General features: G+C 48.4%; 3 protein-coding genes across 6 annotated transcripts in view; 2 read left to right on the top strand and 1 right to left on the bottom strand.

Moving 5' to 3' along the window:
• Positions 1-15910, bottom strand: part of LOC134491913 (zinc finger protein 595-like) — a 610720-nt gene that overhangs the window by 17155 nt on the left and 577655 nt on the right. The window lies entirely within an intron of this gene.
• The window catches only part of LOC134491916 (zinc finger protein 91-like), a 485354-nt gene that overhangs the window by 416401 nt on the left and 53043 nt on the right, over positions 1-15910 (top strand). The window lies entirely within an intron of this gene.
• On the top strand, positions 983-15808 carry LOC134491945 (zinc finger protein 397-like). Of its 2 annotated transcripts, none has more exons than XM_063296037.1 (5): positions 983-1888; positions 2190-2310; positions 2953-3023; positions 5234-5351; positions 13213-15808. In XM_063296037.1, the coding sequence occupies exons 1-5, from the start codon at positions 1469-1471 to the stop codon at positions 14373-14375; spliced, it is 1893 nt and encodes a 630-aa protein (XP_063152107.1). In that variant the 5' UTR covers positions 983-1468; the 3' UTR covers positions 14376-15808. The 2 variants fall into 2 exon arrangements, with proteins under 2 accessions (XP_063152107.1, XP_063152106.1); XM_063296036.1 differs by having other exon boundaries at positions 2184-2310.

Here is a 15910-nt window from a genome sequence, read left to right as displayed (position 1 = left end):
CCTCCTTTTCTCTCTCTCTCTTTCTTTCTTTCCCCTTCCCTCTCTTTCGTGCTCTTTTTTCTTTCACTTCCCTTTTCTCTTTCCCTTTCTTTCCTTCTTTGTTTCTCTCTCCTTTTCCCTTTCTCGTGTTCTCTTTCTCTTTTACTTTTTCTTTCCCTTTCTCTTTCTTTCCTTCCCTCTCTCCTTTTCTCTCTCTCTTCCTTTCTCCTTGGCTCTATTTCTTTCACTGTGTCTCTTTCACTTTTCTTTCTGTTTTCCTTTTCTTTCTCTTTCTTCATTTCTTTCTCTTTCCTTCCTTCTTCCCTCTCTTGCTCTTTCTTTCCCTTTCTCTTTTTTCTCTTTCCCTCCTTCCTTCCTCTCTCTCTCTCTCTCTCTCTCTTTCTTTCTTTCTTTCTCCTTCCCCTCTCTTGCTCTTCTTTTCATCTCTTTCCATCCTCTTCTTTTTCTTTTGCAATTATTCTAACCCGTTTCAGAGCTGGCTTAACCCAGCACAGAGCAAGGGTAAAGACAAAACAGCTTCAGATCTTTTTAAACCCCAAAGAATCCCGTGAGATGGGCACCCAAAACAGTAAGTTCAGACTCAAAGTACAGAGGAATAATACTGTTTTAGCAGGTTGTTTTTGTTTTTGTTCAGATGGCCAGTTCTGGTGTAGCCTTTGGTTTGCTTCTTCTGTTTGTTTGTTTGTTGTTTCCTGCTAAGGGCCTAACATGTGAAATTCTGGGGGTCCCATCTGTGAATTGGCATAACTGCATCCTAAAATACTTTGCAGTTATTCCCTGGAGAAGTGCAGATTTTGAATGGAAAGCCTGGCACAACTCATTGAGCTTTGTAAGCTGCTGCAGGACTTGAGGCCTCTACCTGACCTATTGTAATTCTTAGACAAAAGATGAGGTCCAAGTGTCCTTGAAGGGATCCCGATATGAAAGCGTCGTTAGGAGTCCAAAACGACTTGGTGGTGCATAATCAATCAATCAATCAATCAATCAATCCTTCTAGTCCCCCATTTGTGAGTTTTTAATGTGAGTTTTCTTTGCCTGGATTGTTGAAAATGAAAATTGAGCACAGAGAATATTCCTAAAAAAGAGAAGGATATCCATATTTTGGTGTGCAGCAATTCCTTGTTCATGGTGGTTTTGTATTTCTTTCCATTCTATCCCCCTTTACTGCTCAGACTGAACACCCAAGGCTGTGCAAAAGTACTGAAACTAAAATCTATCCAAATGTGACTATCTGTCTCCTTTCTCCTAGAGAGAACCTCCAAAGGCAAATCTCTACTCTGAAGTCCTCCCTTTGATTTTAGTTGGATGTGTGATGAGCCAAGTAGGATGGCCTCTCAAAGAGTTTGGGGTCTTGGGAGTTGTATCTGGGATCTTTTAATGCCCTTCTGACCCAGTCCATAAAAAAAAAGTCAGGATACAGGAGATCCCTTTTATCCTTTTTGGAGGTTTACTTGAACACAGAGAGAAAATGGAGGCTGAATATGCAGCAGAGAAAGGAGTGGGGAAAGGCCTTCAAGGAGTACCAGCTGGGATTGTTGGAGAATTTGGGGAAAGAGATGGCCAGGAGGTCCTGGACAAGGAAGCCACCAACTCAGAGAAGCCACGCTGGCATTTTAGAAACTTCCGTTACCTGGAGACCAAGGGGCCCCGAGAAGTTTGCAGCCAACTCCATGAATTTTGTCTAGAGTGGCTGAAGCCAGAAAGACACACGAAGGCTGAGATGTTGGACTTGGTGGTCCTGGAGCAGTTCCTGACCATCTTGCCCCCAGAGATGGAGAGATGGGTCCAACAGTGTACACCGGGGTCCAGTTCCCAGGCAGTGGCTCTGGCAGAAGGCTTCCTCCTGAGCCAGACAGAGGTCATGAAGAAGGATGAGGAAGAGGAACAGGTGAGAATGTATTTTATATTCTGAAAGCATTTAGAGGGAGCGTATTTTTTGTTGTCCTAGCATTCCTGGGATTTTCTGTAGAGAGAGATTTGGGTGCCTCTTTAAGGATATTATATTATACCTCCCCACTACTGAACTGGGCAGATGGCAGGTCTATTCCCTTCTCCAGTCAGTTATATGAGAGGTGGCCATCCCCAAGCATCATTATTGTGTTCACAGAGTTGGGAGTATAAAATCCACCTTTCTCTCATAACCTTCTAACTGCTCTCTCTGTGTGGGATCCTGGCTGTCCCAGGTGCAGGATCCACTCCCAGCAATAGGGGCTGATTTCCCCAAGTTGGAGAGGGATCCTTCTAATGCCTGTCAGAAGCTGCTCTCTGTGAGGATCAAACAGGAGGAGCCAGTGCTGGACACATTCCAAGGTAAGAGATTTCCTTTGGTTGAGTTTCTGAGAACTCCTGATGTTTGTTTGTTTGTTTGTTTAGTTATTTATTCATTTATTATTCACATTTCTATCACTGCCCATCTCCCCCTAAAAGGGGAACTCTGTTTCCTGGAGAAATACCAGCTTTGCTGCTACTTCAGTACCTGAAACTCCTGACTGAATTAAACAGCCCTACTTGGCCCAGATCCATCCTAATCCAGTGTTTTGTTTCTCGTTGTGTCCAACCAGATGCCTCTCGGGTGCTTCCAAGGTGGAGGTGGTCATCTAAACTTCTCCTGCCAATGTTCTCCTGCAGTTGCAACTCAGAGGCTATGTTGGGGCTCTGAGCTTCATAGCCCTTGAAACATCTTCCCTCCGTGAATTTATCCACTCCTCTTTTAAAGCCTTCCAGACTTTGTGGCAATGAATTCCACATATTAAGGATGAGCTGTGGGAAGAAGTACTTCCTTTTGTTAACTCTAAGTCTCTTTCAGCTCAGCTTCACTGGATGACCCCTGGTCCATGTGTTTGGAGAGAGGGAGGAAAACATCTCCCTGTCCACTTTCACCATGACCTGAATGATTGTTCCACATCGTGAGATTTTCATGAAAGGTTTTCATCACCTTTCTCTCCTTCACAGGGGTTGGAACACTTCCAGATCAAGGGCCTCTTTCGGGGGTTGGAGAAGCCAATCCTGGCCCACCAGCTCAGGTAGGGGAAGGAATCTTGACAACCTGTTTGCAGGGATTCCTCTCCTTCCCCTCCCCAAGGGGAGGAGAGCCCAACTCACATGGGAATTAAGAGAAACACAACCAAGATGAAGAAATTGCTATATTTACTGCTAGCAACTGTCCACCATCAAGAGGGTTAGATTTTCACGGCCCTAGAAATCAGTTTTAGGTTAACAGAATCTGGAGGCCAGACGCGTGTGCTTTAGGATCCAATCTATAGGTAATCCTCGACTTACAACCATTCATTTAATGACAGTCCAAAGTTATGACAGCCTTGGAATGGGTGCTTTACAGCCCATAAAGCACTTCTGAGCATTGCAAAATGTCACACACACACCCGCAGTCACATGATCACATTTTGGGTGCTTGGCAATCAGCTCACATATACGACCGGTTGTAGCATCCTATGGTCATGTGATCTCGTTTTGCAACATTTTTTGCCATTTTCTGGCAAAAAATGCCCATTGGGGAAGCTGGATTCACTTAATGACTGCGGTGATCCGTAAAAATGGTCGTAAAATCAGGTCCGGTCACGTGGTGACTTGACTTATAACTGCAAATCCTTATGATGGAAATTCCAGTCCCAACTGTGGTCTTAAGTCGAGGACTACCTGTATCTGTATGTTTGTTAGGGTTGAGAGTCCTTGATCCTCTTGCTGACTGCTCTCAAAATGGTGGGGAAGCTGCTTCCCTCATAGGAGGAAAATGCAGAAGTTTTAGGCCCTCTAAAATTTTGCAAACTGCTATCCTCTTATGCAGGCTGTGAGAAATCCATTATGCAGCTCTTGCCCATCTGCGACACACACAAAAAACAGGCAGGGCTTTGACTGTACCGTCTCAGCTGCCATTTTGACTTTTTTGACCACACCCTGCAGACATCCCTGCCAAGTATGGTAGCATTCTATCTCCCAATATTCCTAGCCACAAACATGCTTCCACTTAATTTTGAGAGTTGCTGGGAGTTGGGCAGCATACAAATATTATTATTATTATTATTATTAGAAATTATTATTATTATTATTATTATTATTATTACTATTTCTAGGAGATGCAGTCCCAAAATAGGATAGTTTGGATATATTATTGGACAAAAGCATGGGAGTAGGTAGTGGGTTTTATACATTTTCATTATATTTTTCTTGCACTACTCATTAATACAAATTACTGCTTTATACTATTGTATGTATGTATGTATGTATGTATTTATTTATTTTTCGAATTTATTCACCGCCCATCTCACTCAAAGAGCAACTCTGAGCTGCTCAAAGCCGCAGCTTTGGGCAAGAGCCTCATAAGGGATTTCTCACAGCCTGCATAAGAGGATAGCAGTTTGCAAAATATTAGAGGGCCTAAAACTTCTGCATTTTTAAACAACTTTAACCCACTCTTACGGCTCCAGATAGCGGATAGATTGTTTCTATGCTGTAGAGACAACTCTGTAGTGTAGCATAAGAAATCAACAACAGAGATGATATTCAGTGCAACTAAATGTACAAGAAATATTTACAACACATGCATGCACGCACACACAAAACCAAGTATAAGAACCAGTGCGGTATAATGGTTAGGGCAGTGTTTCTCAGCCTTGGCAATCTGAAGATGTGTGGACTTTAATTCCCAGAATTCTGCTGGCTGGGGAATTCTGGGAGTTGAAGTCCACACAGCTTCAAGGTGCCAAGGTTGAGAGACACTAGTAGGATGTTCAACTAGGAGCAGGCAGATCCTTGGTGAAATTCATCCTCAGCCATAGCAACCCCCTAGGGAGGTTGCGAGTTTCAGCACAACCTGAATCACAGGGCGGGCAGGAAGGAAAGAGGGAAGGAAGGAAAATTATGGAGACATTCAGAGCTTTTTCAAAGTAAGGAAACTGTTCCCTCCATAACATTTTTGAAATGAGATCCTTCATAAAAGGCTCTTTTAACCTCAGAAAATAAAATAATACCTCGTACTGACCACTACTCCTACCATCATCCCCAACACCCAAAGTAGGAGACAGAGGACCTTCCCTCGGAGCCCCGTGAAGCGCCCATTTCTTTCTCTGCCCATTTCTCTCTGGGACTTCTTGCCAAGAAGAATGCTCGTCCTCCACCTGTCTGCAGGAAATATGCCCATCCTATTTCCCTGCCCTGCCATAGGTGGTCATATGGATGTACAAATAAGTAAATATTGGGGGACTTGCTGTCATTTCAGGAAAGCACTGTGTGGTTCCCCAAAAAAGAAGAGGAGGAGGAGGTGCCCCTAGACTCCAGCCAGAGTGTTCTCCATATGGAAGTCATGAAGGAGAAATGCAGAAGTCCTCCCCCTCGGGGTAAGAACGGAATGCTCCGAACGATCCCCTCCTAGAATTGGAGGTAGCCAGTTGAACCGTGGAGTCCCACCACCTGCTCAGGGCAGGAATCCAGCCTGGACTCCCAGGTCTCTAGCCTCTTCTGGAAAATATCTCATAATGGAGAACCCACCATTTCTGGGTAAATGATTCTGTTAACTCCAGTCTGTTATTTCACATCTGTCAGGGTCAGCCTCGCTCCGAATAAGACACGGACTCAATAGGGATTAAGGATTTCCGGTTTATTGAAACGGTACTGACAGAGAGAAAAACGGGAATGGGGGTGCGGTGGTGAGGTGCCTTGTTTATACCCTCTTGCGGGGTCCCGTGCTCCTCCACCCTTCATTGTCCCCATTCCCCTTGATGGGTTTTGATGGCTGTGTGGGCGTTTTCCCGGTTGCTGTCCTTGTCCTCTTGGTTCAGGTGTGTCCTCCAGGGCACCAGGTGCGGTTTATCGCTGCTTATCTGAAGTCCTTCTATTCAGCTGCATATGATTCCATGGGTGTGGGTGCTTGGTTTAAGCGCTGATTTAATTATCTCCTTCCTCTCTTTCTTAATGATCATGATCCACGTTGTGAGGCTCTTTGTGCCTTGCAATGGGGTCATGACATGCTGCCCCCCGAAGATGTCTTTATGGTGCTGGTTTCTCTGGGTATGCCTCGTGGAAACGTCTAGTCAGTTGTTTTGCTAAGACGTGTTGTGCCTGAACCCACTCTGGGTGTGGGAAATGCTTCCATTTAATGAGGTATTGTAGAGTACCCCTTTGCCTTCTTGAGTCCAGTATCTCCTGTACCTCAAAATGCTGTTGTTTATCTATCATGATGGGTGGGGGTGGTGGGTCTTCCGCGTGCCACTTGGATGGACTTGTTGGTTTCAGCAAGGCACAGTGGAATACCGGATGGATCCGTCGTAGATTGTGTGGCAGTTCCAGTTTGAATGTCACCGGATTGATTACTTCTGTGATTTTGAAAGGTCCGATGAATTTCGGTGCCAGTTTCTTCAAGGGTTGTGAAGTTTTTATGAACTTAGTGGAGAGGTAGACCCTATCTCCCACTTTGTAGTTCAGTGCCTCCGCCCTGTGATTGTCCATATTTCTTGTACGTGGTTTGTGCGTCTGCTAGGGCCGTTTGGATGATTGGCCAGGTTGTCGCCAGTTGTGCCACCCAGTCGTCTGGTGAGCAGGGTGGGGCATCAGGTTGAGGTAGTTCTGGTATTGGCACAAAGTCCCTTCCGTAGACCACCTTAAATGGGGTGTGGCCAGTGCTCTGGTGCACTGCATTGTTGTAGGCTACCTCTGCAAAGGGTAGTAGGTCCACCCAGTTGTCCTGTTGGTAATTTATGAATGTCCTCAGGAACTGTTCAAGGGTTGAGTTTAGGATCTCCGTAGATCCATCTGTGTGTGGATGCCACGCAGTGGACAGTGCCTGTTTGGTGCCAATGAGTTTTAAAAATTCCCTCCAAAATTTTGACGTGAACTGTGTGCCCCTATCAGTCACCAACCGACAGGGGGCGCCATGGAGCCTGTATATGTGTGTCAGGAACAGGCGTGCCAGTTGTTGCGTGGTGGGGATGGTCACGCAAGGGATAAAGTGTGCCTGTTTTGAAAAGTAGTCTTTTACCACCCAGATGACTGTTTTCCTTTGGCTGGGTGGGAGGTCTACAATAAAGTCCATGGAAATTTCTTCCCATGGGCGAGAGGGGCTGGCTACTGGCTGCAGCAGCCCTTGAGGTTTCCCCCCCTTCCGTTTGGAGGTGGCACATGTGGGACAGGTGGCGACGTAGTCTTTAATGTCTTTTCTTAGGGTTGGCCACCAAAATTGTCATCTTGTTAAGTGTAGGGTTTTTACGAACCCAAAATGTCCCGCAGTTTTGTCATTGTGTGATTGGTTTAAAACTTCCCCCCGCAGTGACTCTGGTACGTACAAGACTTTCTCTTTCCAGGCTAGGCTGTCCTTGATAGATACAAGGTGTCAGTTGTTTTGTAACCATGTATCTGTTTGTAGTGCTTGTGCGAGTCTTTGTTGCCAGTTGGGTGAAATTGAACGGCGGCTCCGTTCGTTTTCTTGTGTTCGTGCTGGCGTGCGCTGATTCCTCATCTGGCTGTGCGTGATAGCTGGGCAGCCCAGTTATTTGTTGGTCCATACCGTCCCCACGATGTCTGAGGCTTGCGTGTCATCCTGTGGCCGTCGGGTGAGGGCATCCACCAGGAAGTTCTTCCTGCCCGGTATAAATTTCAGCGTGAAATTGAACCGGCTGAAGAACTGTGCCCAGCGCACCTGCTTCGGGCTGAGGCGTTTAGGCGTGCTGAGAGCCTCCAGGTTCTTGTGGTCTGTCCAGACCTCGAAGGGGCAGGCTGCCCCTTCCAGCAGGTGCCTCCACGTTTCCAGAGCTGCTTTCACTGCAAACGCCTCCTTTTCCCATACGTGCCATCTCCGCTCCGTTTCGGAGAATTTGCGGGAGAGGTACACGCAGGGTTTTAGCTGGTTGTCAGAGTCCCTTTGGAGTAGGAGACCTCCGATGGAAAAGTCGGAAGCGTCTACCTGCACCACGAAAGGCTTGGTGGGGTCGGGGTGTTATAATACTGGCTCAGCTGTGAACAGGTTTTTTAGTCTCTCAAACGCTGTTTGGCAGTCAGCTGTCCAGTTTAGCACCGCCCCCGGGTTTCTCGATTTGCGAGTGTCCCCCAAGCCCTTGGTCTTTAGGAGGTCGGTCAGGGGCAGTACAATCTCTGCCAGCCCCGGGATGAACCCCTGGTAAAAATTTGTGAAACCGAGGAAACGTTGAAGATGTCTCCTCGTGCGTGGGCGCTCCCACGCCAGTATTGCTTGGACCTTGCTCGGGTCCATTTCAATCCCTTTTTCCGAAATCCTGTACCCTAAATAGTCAATTTGTTGTTTGTGAAACTCGCACTTGGAGAGCTTGGCAAACAGCTCTGCCTTGCGAAGTTTCTTGAGCACTTCCCTTAACAACCGTTCGTGCTCACGCTCTGTTTCAGTGTATATTAGCACATCATCGAGGTAAACCAGCACCCCCTTAAAAAGGTGGTCACGCAGGACCTCGTTGAGTAATTGCATAAATACACCCGGTGCCCCTGCCAGTCCAAAAGGTAGCACCTTGTATTGAAACGACCCCAATGGGCAGTTGAAGGCTGTTTTCCACTCATCCCCCTCCTGTATCCTTATGCAGTAATAGGCTTCCCTTAGGTCTAGTTTAGAGAATACTTTGCCCTTTGCCAGGTGGGACAATATGTCCTTTATTAGGGGCAGTGGGCTTTTATTGGATACAGATGCTGCATTCAGGCCCCGGTAATCTGTGCAGAGCCGCAGTGATCCGTCCTTTTTCTCACGAAAACTCCTACTGGGGAGTTTGCAGGCTCGATAAAACCCCTCGCCAAGTTCTTATCTATAAAGTCCCTTAACACTGCCAGCTCCCTCAGGGTCATGGCATATATTTTGGGTTTGGGTAGAGGCACCCCCAGGACCAGTTCGATGGAGCAGTCTGTTTTTCTGTGAGGGGGGAGTCTGGCCACTTCCTTCTCGCAGAAGACGTCTGCAAAGTCCGCGTAGTTTGGTGGCAGGCTGTCTGGCAACGCCGTCTCTCTGTGCTCCAAGGTCGTTGTTGCCCTTCCCATTGCTGCCCGGGGGACCCTGTCCCCTGTGGGTGCTTGGTAGCGCCCGTCAGCAAACTTGATCTCTCTGGTTTTCCAGTTGATGACTGGGTTTTGCTGCATGAGCCATGGGATCCCTAGTATCAGTAGGGGTTGCCCCACCGGTGCCATGATGAAAGCCAATTTTTCCTCGTGGCTGCCAAGCCGTAGCGCGGTTTCGCCTGTGTATTGGGTGACCAGGCCCCCTCCCACTGCTGATCCATCAAGCTGAGTAAACACCAAATGGTGCTGAAGTGGATAGCAGCGGAGGTTAAGCGTGGCTACCAGGTCTGGGTGCATTAAGCTTTTAGAGCAGCCAGAGTCAATCAGTGCCCAGACCTTTTCAGTCTTTTCCCCATGGGTGAGGGTGACACGGACATAGAGGGTGGGGCATTCTTCACTCACCCCTCTGTTGGTGCGCCTGTTGCTCTTCTCCACCTGTCCTTTGGCGCCCATTAGGCCAGGTGGCTGGCGTTTCCCGTCGGCTCGTTGGGATTGCTTCCCTCCTCCTCTGAGCTGTAGGGGAAATGTCTGGCTCGATACTCCCCCCTCGCTGCTGGTTGCTTTCTTGGCGCTGGGGTTGGTGCAGCTGGTGCCCTCCACGTGCTCTCTCTGGGTGTCTGTTTGGGGCAGGCTGCCGCCTTATGATCATCCCTGCCGCACATGAAGCACTGCCCTTTAGCGAAGTGCCGGTCCCGTTCCTCCTTCCACGGTTGGGATCTCGCCTTCCCCGGCCTTGCAGCTGTCCGTGATGGTCTCGCTGCCTCCGCCTGCTGTGCTTCCCTCTGGGCTTGGCGGAACGTGTCGTGGGCATCCTCTGCTTCCCCTGCCAGCCAGATCCACTCGGTCAGGGAGTTGGGGTTGTTGCGACAGAGTGCCCACCGGAGCACGTTCAAGTTAAGTCCTTCTTTGAATTTCTCAATCAGGGTCGATTGAGACCAGACTTCCACTTTTCCGGCTAGGGCTTGGAACTCCATGGCATACTCTGCCACGGAGCGCTGTCCTTGCCGTAGCGTTTTCAGAGTCCTTTTTGCTCTTTCTTGCTCCAGGGGGTCCCTGAAGTGCAGTTCCAGCGCTCGAAGGAATTCTGTGCTGTCCTGCAGCGCCCGGGCGCCTGATTGGCACAATTGGACGTACCAATCAGTGGCCCATCCTTTTAGTTTTATGGCGAGGGCATTGACTTTGCCCCTTTCGGTCCTGAAACAGGGATCCCATTCTTCGAGGTAGTATCTCGCATTTGTCAAGAAAAAGGAGAGTTTCGAGGGGTCCCCGTCAAACTTTATGCCAAAGTCCTTGGCTGCCATTCTGGCCTGGCTCCAGGTCACATCTGGGCCGTGCAGCATGCTGCGTGGGGGCTGGTGCGGGTCGAATCGGCTCCAGGCGTCTGGCGGTGTCGTCTCTCGCTGGGTCTCCTCGCAAGTAGGTCGTCTCATCGACAGGGTGGGATGTTGTCCATCTGGTGGCCTCTTGGAACCGGGCTCCACCGTAGCCGCCGCCGTCCACTGGGTCATCCCGCTGTCTCTCGTCCGGGTGCGCCTCCACGATGCTGCCGCCATGGGGTTCCTGCACCGCCGTCAGCTGCTGGAGCAGCAGCCATATCGCTTGCACCCCCTCCTCCAGCGTGTCCAGCCTCGCCGCCGTCTGCAGACTCCCGCCGGTGCGCTCGGCTCTCCACTCGCTCTCGCCTCCGGCCGTCATGGATGACGGTCCGTCCTTCGGTCCCGCCGAGGTCTCGGGCGAACCTAGAGGGGATCCCCCCATCTCGCGCACCGCGGCCCTCTGGCCATGGGACGCCTGGGTGTTCCCCCCCCACTCCTCTTCCTCTGAGCTGGATCCCATACTTACCTGGGCGTTGCGCCACCGGGACCTCAGGCACATCCCTCCCGAGGGGAGGGGAGCTTCTCCGCCGGGTGCCGAGTGGTTGCGTTGCCGTGCTCCGTGGTTCTTCATACCTAGCTGGGTCCCTCACAAGCTGGTTGGATTGGTGCTAGGTAAAAAATTTTTGTGGATTCCCGTTTTTATGTCAGGGTCAGTCTCGCTCCGAATAAGACACGGATTCACTTAATAGGGATTAAGAATTTCCGGTTTATTGAAACGGTACTGACAGAGAAAAACGGGAATGGGGGTGCGGTGGTGAGGTGCCTTGTTTATACCCTCTTGCGGGGTCCTGTGCTCCTCCACCCTTCATTGTCCCCATTCCCCTTGATGGGTTTCTTGATGGCTGTGTGGGCATTTTCCCGGTTGCTGTCCTTGTCCTCTTGGTTCAGGTGTGTCCTCCAGGGCACCAGGTGCGGTTTATCGCTGCTTATCTGAAGTCCTTCTATTCAGCTGCATATGATTCCATGGGTGTGGGTGCTTGGTTTAAGCGCTGATTTAATTATCTCCTTCCTCTCTTTCTTAATGATCATGATCCACGTTGTGAGGCTCTTTGTGCCTTGCAACGGGGTCATGACAACGTCCTACATTCTGGAACAAGAGAGAATCTTTTGGAGTCCTTGGTGCTCTCTGAATTTGGTGGTTTGCTTGCAGGCGTTTCATTGTCCGACTAGGTAACATCATCAGAAGGGAACATCTGCAAACAAACAGCCAAGTTTAGAGAGCACCAAGAACCCTGAGCTACAGGTATTCCCTTCTGTTGGGGAGAATCTTTTCCTAGGTGACATTCAGACAGCTGTGGGAAAAGCGGCACCATATCTCTGTTCAGTCGTCTTTTTTGAGGCTAAACGTACCCAGCTCATTCCATTTCTCTTCAGAGGCTCAGTTCCTAGTTCTCTTGATATTCTTCTTGTCCCTCTCTGTACCTGTTCCACTTTCTTTAAATCCTCCTGAAAGAGTGCTATCCAGAATAAGACAAATAGGTGAGGTGGGACCAGACCAATGAGAAACAAAGTAGAACCACAATGTCCCATGAGTTAGAAACCATGCTTCTGTTGACGTAGCCTGAAATTTCCCTTGCCGTTTTTGCAGCACGTCACACCACCATCTTGTTCAGCTGGCAGTCTGCTGCCAATTCAAGGTTGTTCAAAAGCGGATCCAAATCTTGGCCTTCCTGCAAATCTGGATTCTGTTGGGGGGTCTCTTTGGGGAAGCAACTGTGGTGCCCGTGCACCAACTTCCAGGCCTTGGGGCCTAGCGGGATTTTCCTCACGAGGAGGAAGGCCATACTTGGGATAGGTGGTCCTTCTACCTTGGAATAGAAAGTGGCTTCATCTCCCACTTCCTGCTTCTCTGCTGGGCATGACCACAAGAAGCCAAAGAAAGATGGCTTGGAAGAGGGTACTCCAGGTTCCAGAAATTGGCTCAGCAAAATTTGTCAGCTCTCGGCCTTTGAATTAGCTTCGTCCAGAAGGAGAGAGAAACCCAGGCAGAAGGATTCTCCTGGCCTACACTGAATTCATTATTCAAAAATGGGGTCGTGACGGTGACATTGAAGGAAGTAGTATCATTTCAGTAGCCTGTTACTGAAATGTTTGCATTTATTTTTGCTTTCATTTGCTACAGTCTGTGTGTGTGTTTTGGTGTGGATTTTTTTAGCTTGCATAGTAATTAAGTTGCCAGTTTTTTAAGCTTTATTCTTTTCCCCTTTTTATTCTGTCCAGTTATTTTTTTCCTTTTTTCTCCTTAGGTATTTTAATATACTTTTTTTTTCACAATGTAAGTATAGCATAGCATAGCAGAATATCATATTTCATATTTCATATAATGGAATATATTAAAAAGCTAGGGTCCTTCTTTAAAATGTGTCATATTTCATATAATTGCACTATAATCATATAGATACTTAGTTTATCTATAATGTTGCACCCAAAGACTTTAAATTATCTATTAAACTTTAAAAACATTACCAAAACATTTCTTGAAACACATTGTTTCAAGAAATGTTTTGGTAATGTTTTTAAAGTTTAATACAAAATTTAAAATAGCATCAATGATTTGGGGAAGCAGGTCCAAGGAGGTGCCTTCAGAAGTGGACTGAAGATTCGCAGACCTCCACGGAGCCCGCTAATTGCAGCCATCGGCGGGCTGGGCTGGATGGCCTCAGGGATCCCTTCTGAAGCCTCTTCAATCTTTGAATGTCATGGAGGAAGAGAACCAGCGTGCCTACTTTTCTACAATATTTAGATGGGCATGGGTTTTTTGATTCCCTTTGGCTTTCTCTAGACTTCTCTTTAAGCTCCTTTCTCTGTACTCTTGCAGAACGAGGATGGAACAGCGAACCTTACGATGGGCAACGTTCAACGAGAAATGAGCATCAGAAGGCAGAAGAGTCCTGTAGAAACCAAGCAGGGTCAGTGAAGGAGGAAAGTCCAGTGGAGGCCTTGAGAGACCCCTTTCGCCTAGGGAGCAACCTCCCCGAAATTCCGGTTCGACATGAAAAGCTGAAGGGAGCGAGGACACACGGTTGTCAAGTTTGCGGGAAGAGCTTCAACCGCAAGTCAGACCTTAATGTCCACTGGAGGATTCACACAGGAGAGAAACCATACAAATGCCAGGAGTGTGGAAAGGCCTTCAGGCAGCTGGCGAGCCTCTCATCCCACCAAAGAATCCACACGGGGGAGAGACCGTATCAATGTTCAGAGTGTGGGAAGGGCTTTTACGACAAGTCCAGCCTCGTCATACACCGGAGGATTCACACTGGGGAGAAGCCGTATCAGTGCTTGGAGTGCGGGAAAAGTTTCCACCAGAGCTTTGGTCTTACTTCCCATCAAAGGATCCACACGGGAGAGAAGCCGTATGTCTGCGCAGACTGCGGGAAGCGATTCTACGATAAGCCGCACCTCGTCAGGCACCAGAGAATCCACACCGGGGAGAAACCCTACACGTGTCTCGAGTGTGGAAAGAGCTTCAGCCAGATCACCAGCTTCACATCCCATCAAAGGATCCACACGGGCGAGAGGCCGTTTATCTGCTTAGAGTGCGGCAAGAGCTTTTACGACAAATCCAACCTCCTCACTCACCAGAGAATTCACACGGGGGAGAAGCGGTACAAATGCCTGGAGTGCGGGAAGAGCTTCAGCCAGAAAAAGAGCCTCACGTGCCATCACAGCATCCACACCGGCGAGAAACCTTACCGTTGTCCCGAGTGTGGCAAGAATTTCCGGCAGCACACAGACCTCACCTCGCACCAGAAGATTCACACCGGGGAGAGGCCATACCAGTGCCTCGCGTGCGGAAAGAGGTTTTATAGAAAAGCAGACCTGAACAGACATCAGAGAGTTCACACTGGGGTAGAAAGGCCGGTTATCGCCTGGAGCGTGGAGATGGCCTCGGACGGAGTATCATTGCTACGTCCGCTTGGAGAACTCACGCAAGAAAACCAGCCCATCGCTTCGGAGATTAAGCAAGAAGTTTATTGCTGAAAGAAACTGTATATGCTGTCCAAGAACCTGCTGGGGAAAAATATTTCACACCTGGGAGGTAAAAAAATAAAAAATAAAAATCAAGATGGCAGCCATGACGACACAGCCCTTTTAAAGGACCTCACTCCACATCTCCCCCAGCAGAATTCCTGTCCAATCTGAATGTTTGCTTGCTCTTTCGCAATATTCCCATTGTTCCAGGTGAGAGTGGGATTTTGGTGGTGGTTTGCTGATGGCTTTGCACTTACATTTCAGTCAGAGGTTTTCAGGGCTATCCTAGGTTAAAGAAGTGATACCCCCAAAAGCAAAGACAAGGCTTTACCATGCTCAAAGGGGGTTTGAGGCTTACAGCCTCTCCTTTTCCTCTTCCCCCCAGAAGCAGACTTCCTCATGTGAGTCTAAACCCACATCTGGTTGGAATAAAGAGGTCTTCTCTTTTGCCAGGGGCCAAGAAATTTTGGAACTTCCTCCTGACAGAAATTCCCTTTGTCCTTTCCCTGTTGGAGATCTGCCACCGTTTCTTGCTGTGCTAAAATTCATATGCAATCTTTGAGGGAATGGTGACTATTTTTTAAATTCCTTTTTAAAAAAAAAAAGCTGGCTGGCTTATGTTCGTTCTTTTTAAGTACCATGTCCCTTACTGCTTTTTGGGGAGCGGGGAGTAGGATTTTGTAATTTATTGCTTTTTCTTAGTGGCATGGAATTAAGGGAGAGGGGGCAGGCCAAATTCTTTTGAACATAGAAAGCAGCGTTTTTCCAGTTGTAAAACAAGGTGAGGATAGCATTCCGCTTGGAAATGTTGTAAGGTAAAGGTAAAGGTTTCCCTTGACGTAAAGTCCAGTCGTGTCCGACTCTAGGGGGCGGTGCTCATCTCCGTTTCTAAGCCTTGGAGCCGGCGTTGTCACAGACACTTCCGGGTCATGTGGCCAGCATGACGACTCGGAACGCCGTTACCTTCGCGCCGAAGCAGTACCTATTGATCTACTCACATTTGCATGTTTTCGAACTGCTAGGTGAGCAGGAGCTGGGACTAGCAACGGGAGCTCACCCCGCCGCGCGGTTTCGAACCGTCGACCTTCCGATCGGCAGCTCAGCGGTTTAACCCGCAGTGCCACCGCGTCCCTTGGAAATGTTGGGAAATGACAAAAAAATTAAGCCATGGGAATGAAGGCGCATGGCTTATTGCAGACATCTGGAAAGCACTTTTCACTGTCTGGGGAATTCTGAAGAAAGGTATCACTCTTCACGTTTATTCCAGAAATAGAGGTGTCCTAGGCACCAAATTACCACCAGCATTTTTTTGTTGTTGTTGCAAGAAATGGTGGTAGGGGGTTAAGCCTTGCAAAGAGTGAAGCAGGAGTTTGGGCCACACGTCAGTTGGGGACGATGAGACGTCAGGCGTACGTTACGTTCTGGGATGCCTACAGAGAAAATAAAGCCAGATAAAAAAAGTGGTCTGCTCCTTCTGCCCTGCTTGCAATCTAGTCTACGCTGGTAGGATTTCCCATCTAAGCATTAATTTGGTCTGATCCAGC

This window comes from Candoia aspera, chromosome 2 (genome assembly GCF_035149785.1).
Source record: "Candoia aspera isolate rCanAsp1 chromosome 2, rCanAsp1.hap2, whole genome shotgun sequence".
Taxonomy (NCBI): Eukaryota; Metazoa; Chordata; class Lepidosauria; order Squamata; family Boidae; genus Candoia; species Candoia aspera.
The sequence above is the reverse complement of the archived record's forward strand: the minus strand, read 5'-3'. Positions and strand labels throughout refer to the sequence as shown.

What these genes read in the sequence shown, in the direction of transcription:
- LOC134491945 (XM_063296036.1), top strand. Translation starts at nt 1,469, where the DNA reads ATGGAGGCTGAATATGCAGCAGAGAAAGGAGTGGGGAAAGGCCTTCAA. An exon ending in AGGATGAGGAAGAGGAACAG is followed by an intron (nt 1,889 to 2,183) that starts GTGAGAATGTAT and finishes TGGCTGTCCCAG; the next exon opens with GTGCAGGATCCACTCCCAGC. An exon ending in CAGAAGTCCTCCCCCTCGGG is followed by an intron (nt 5,352 to 13,212) that starts GTAAGAACGGAA and finishes GTACTCTTGCAG; the next exon opens with AACGAGGATGGAACAGCGAA.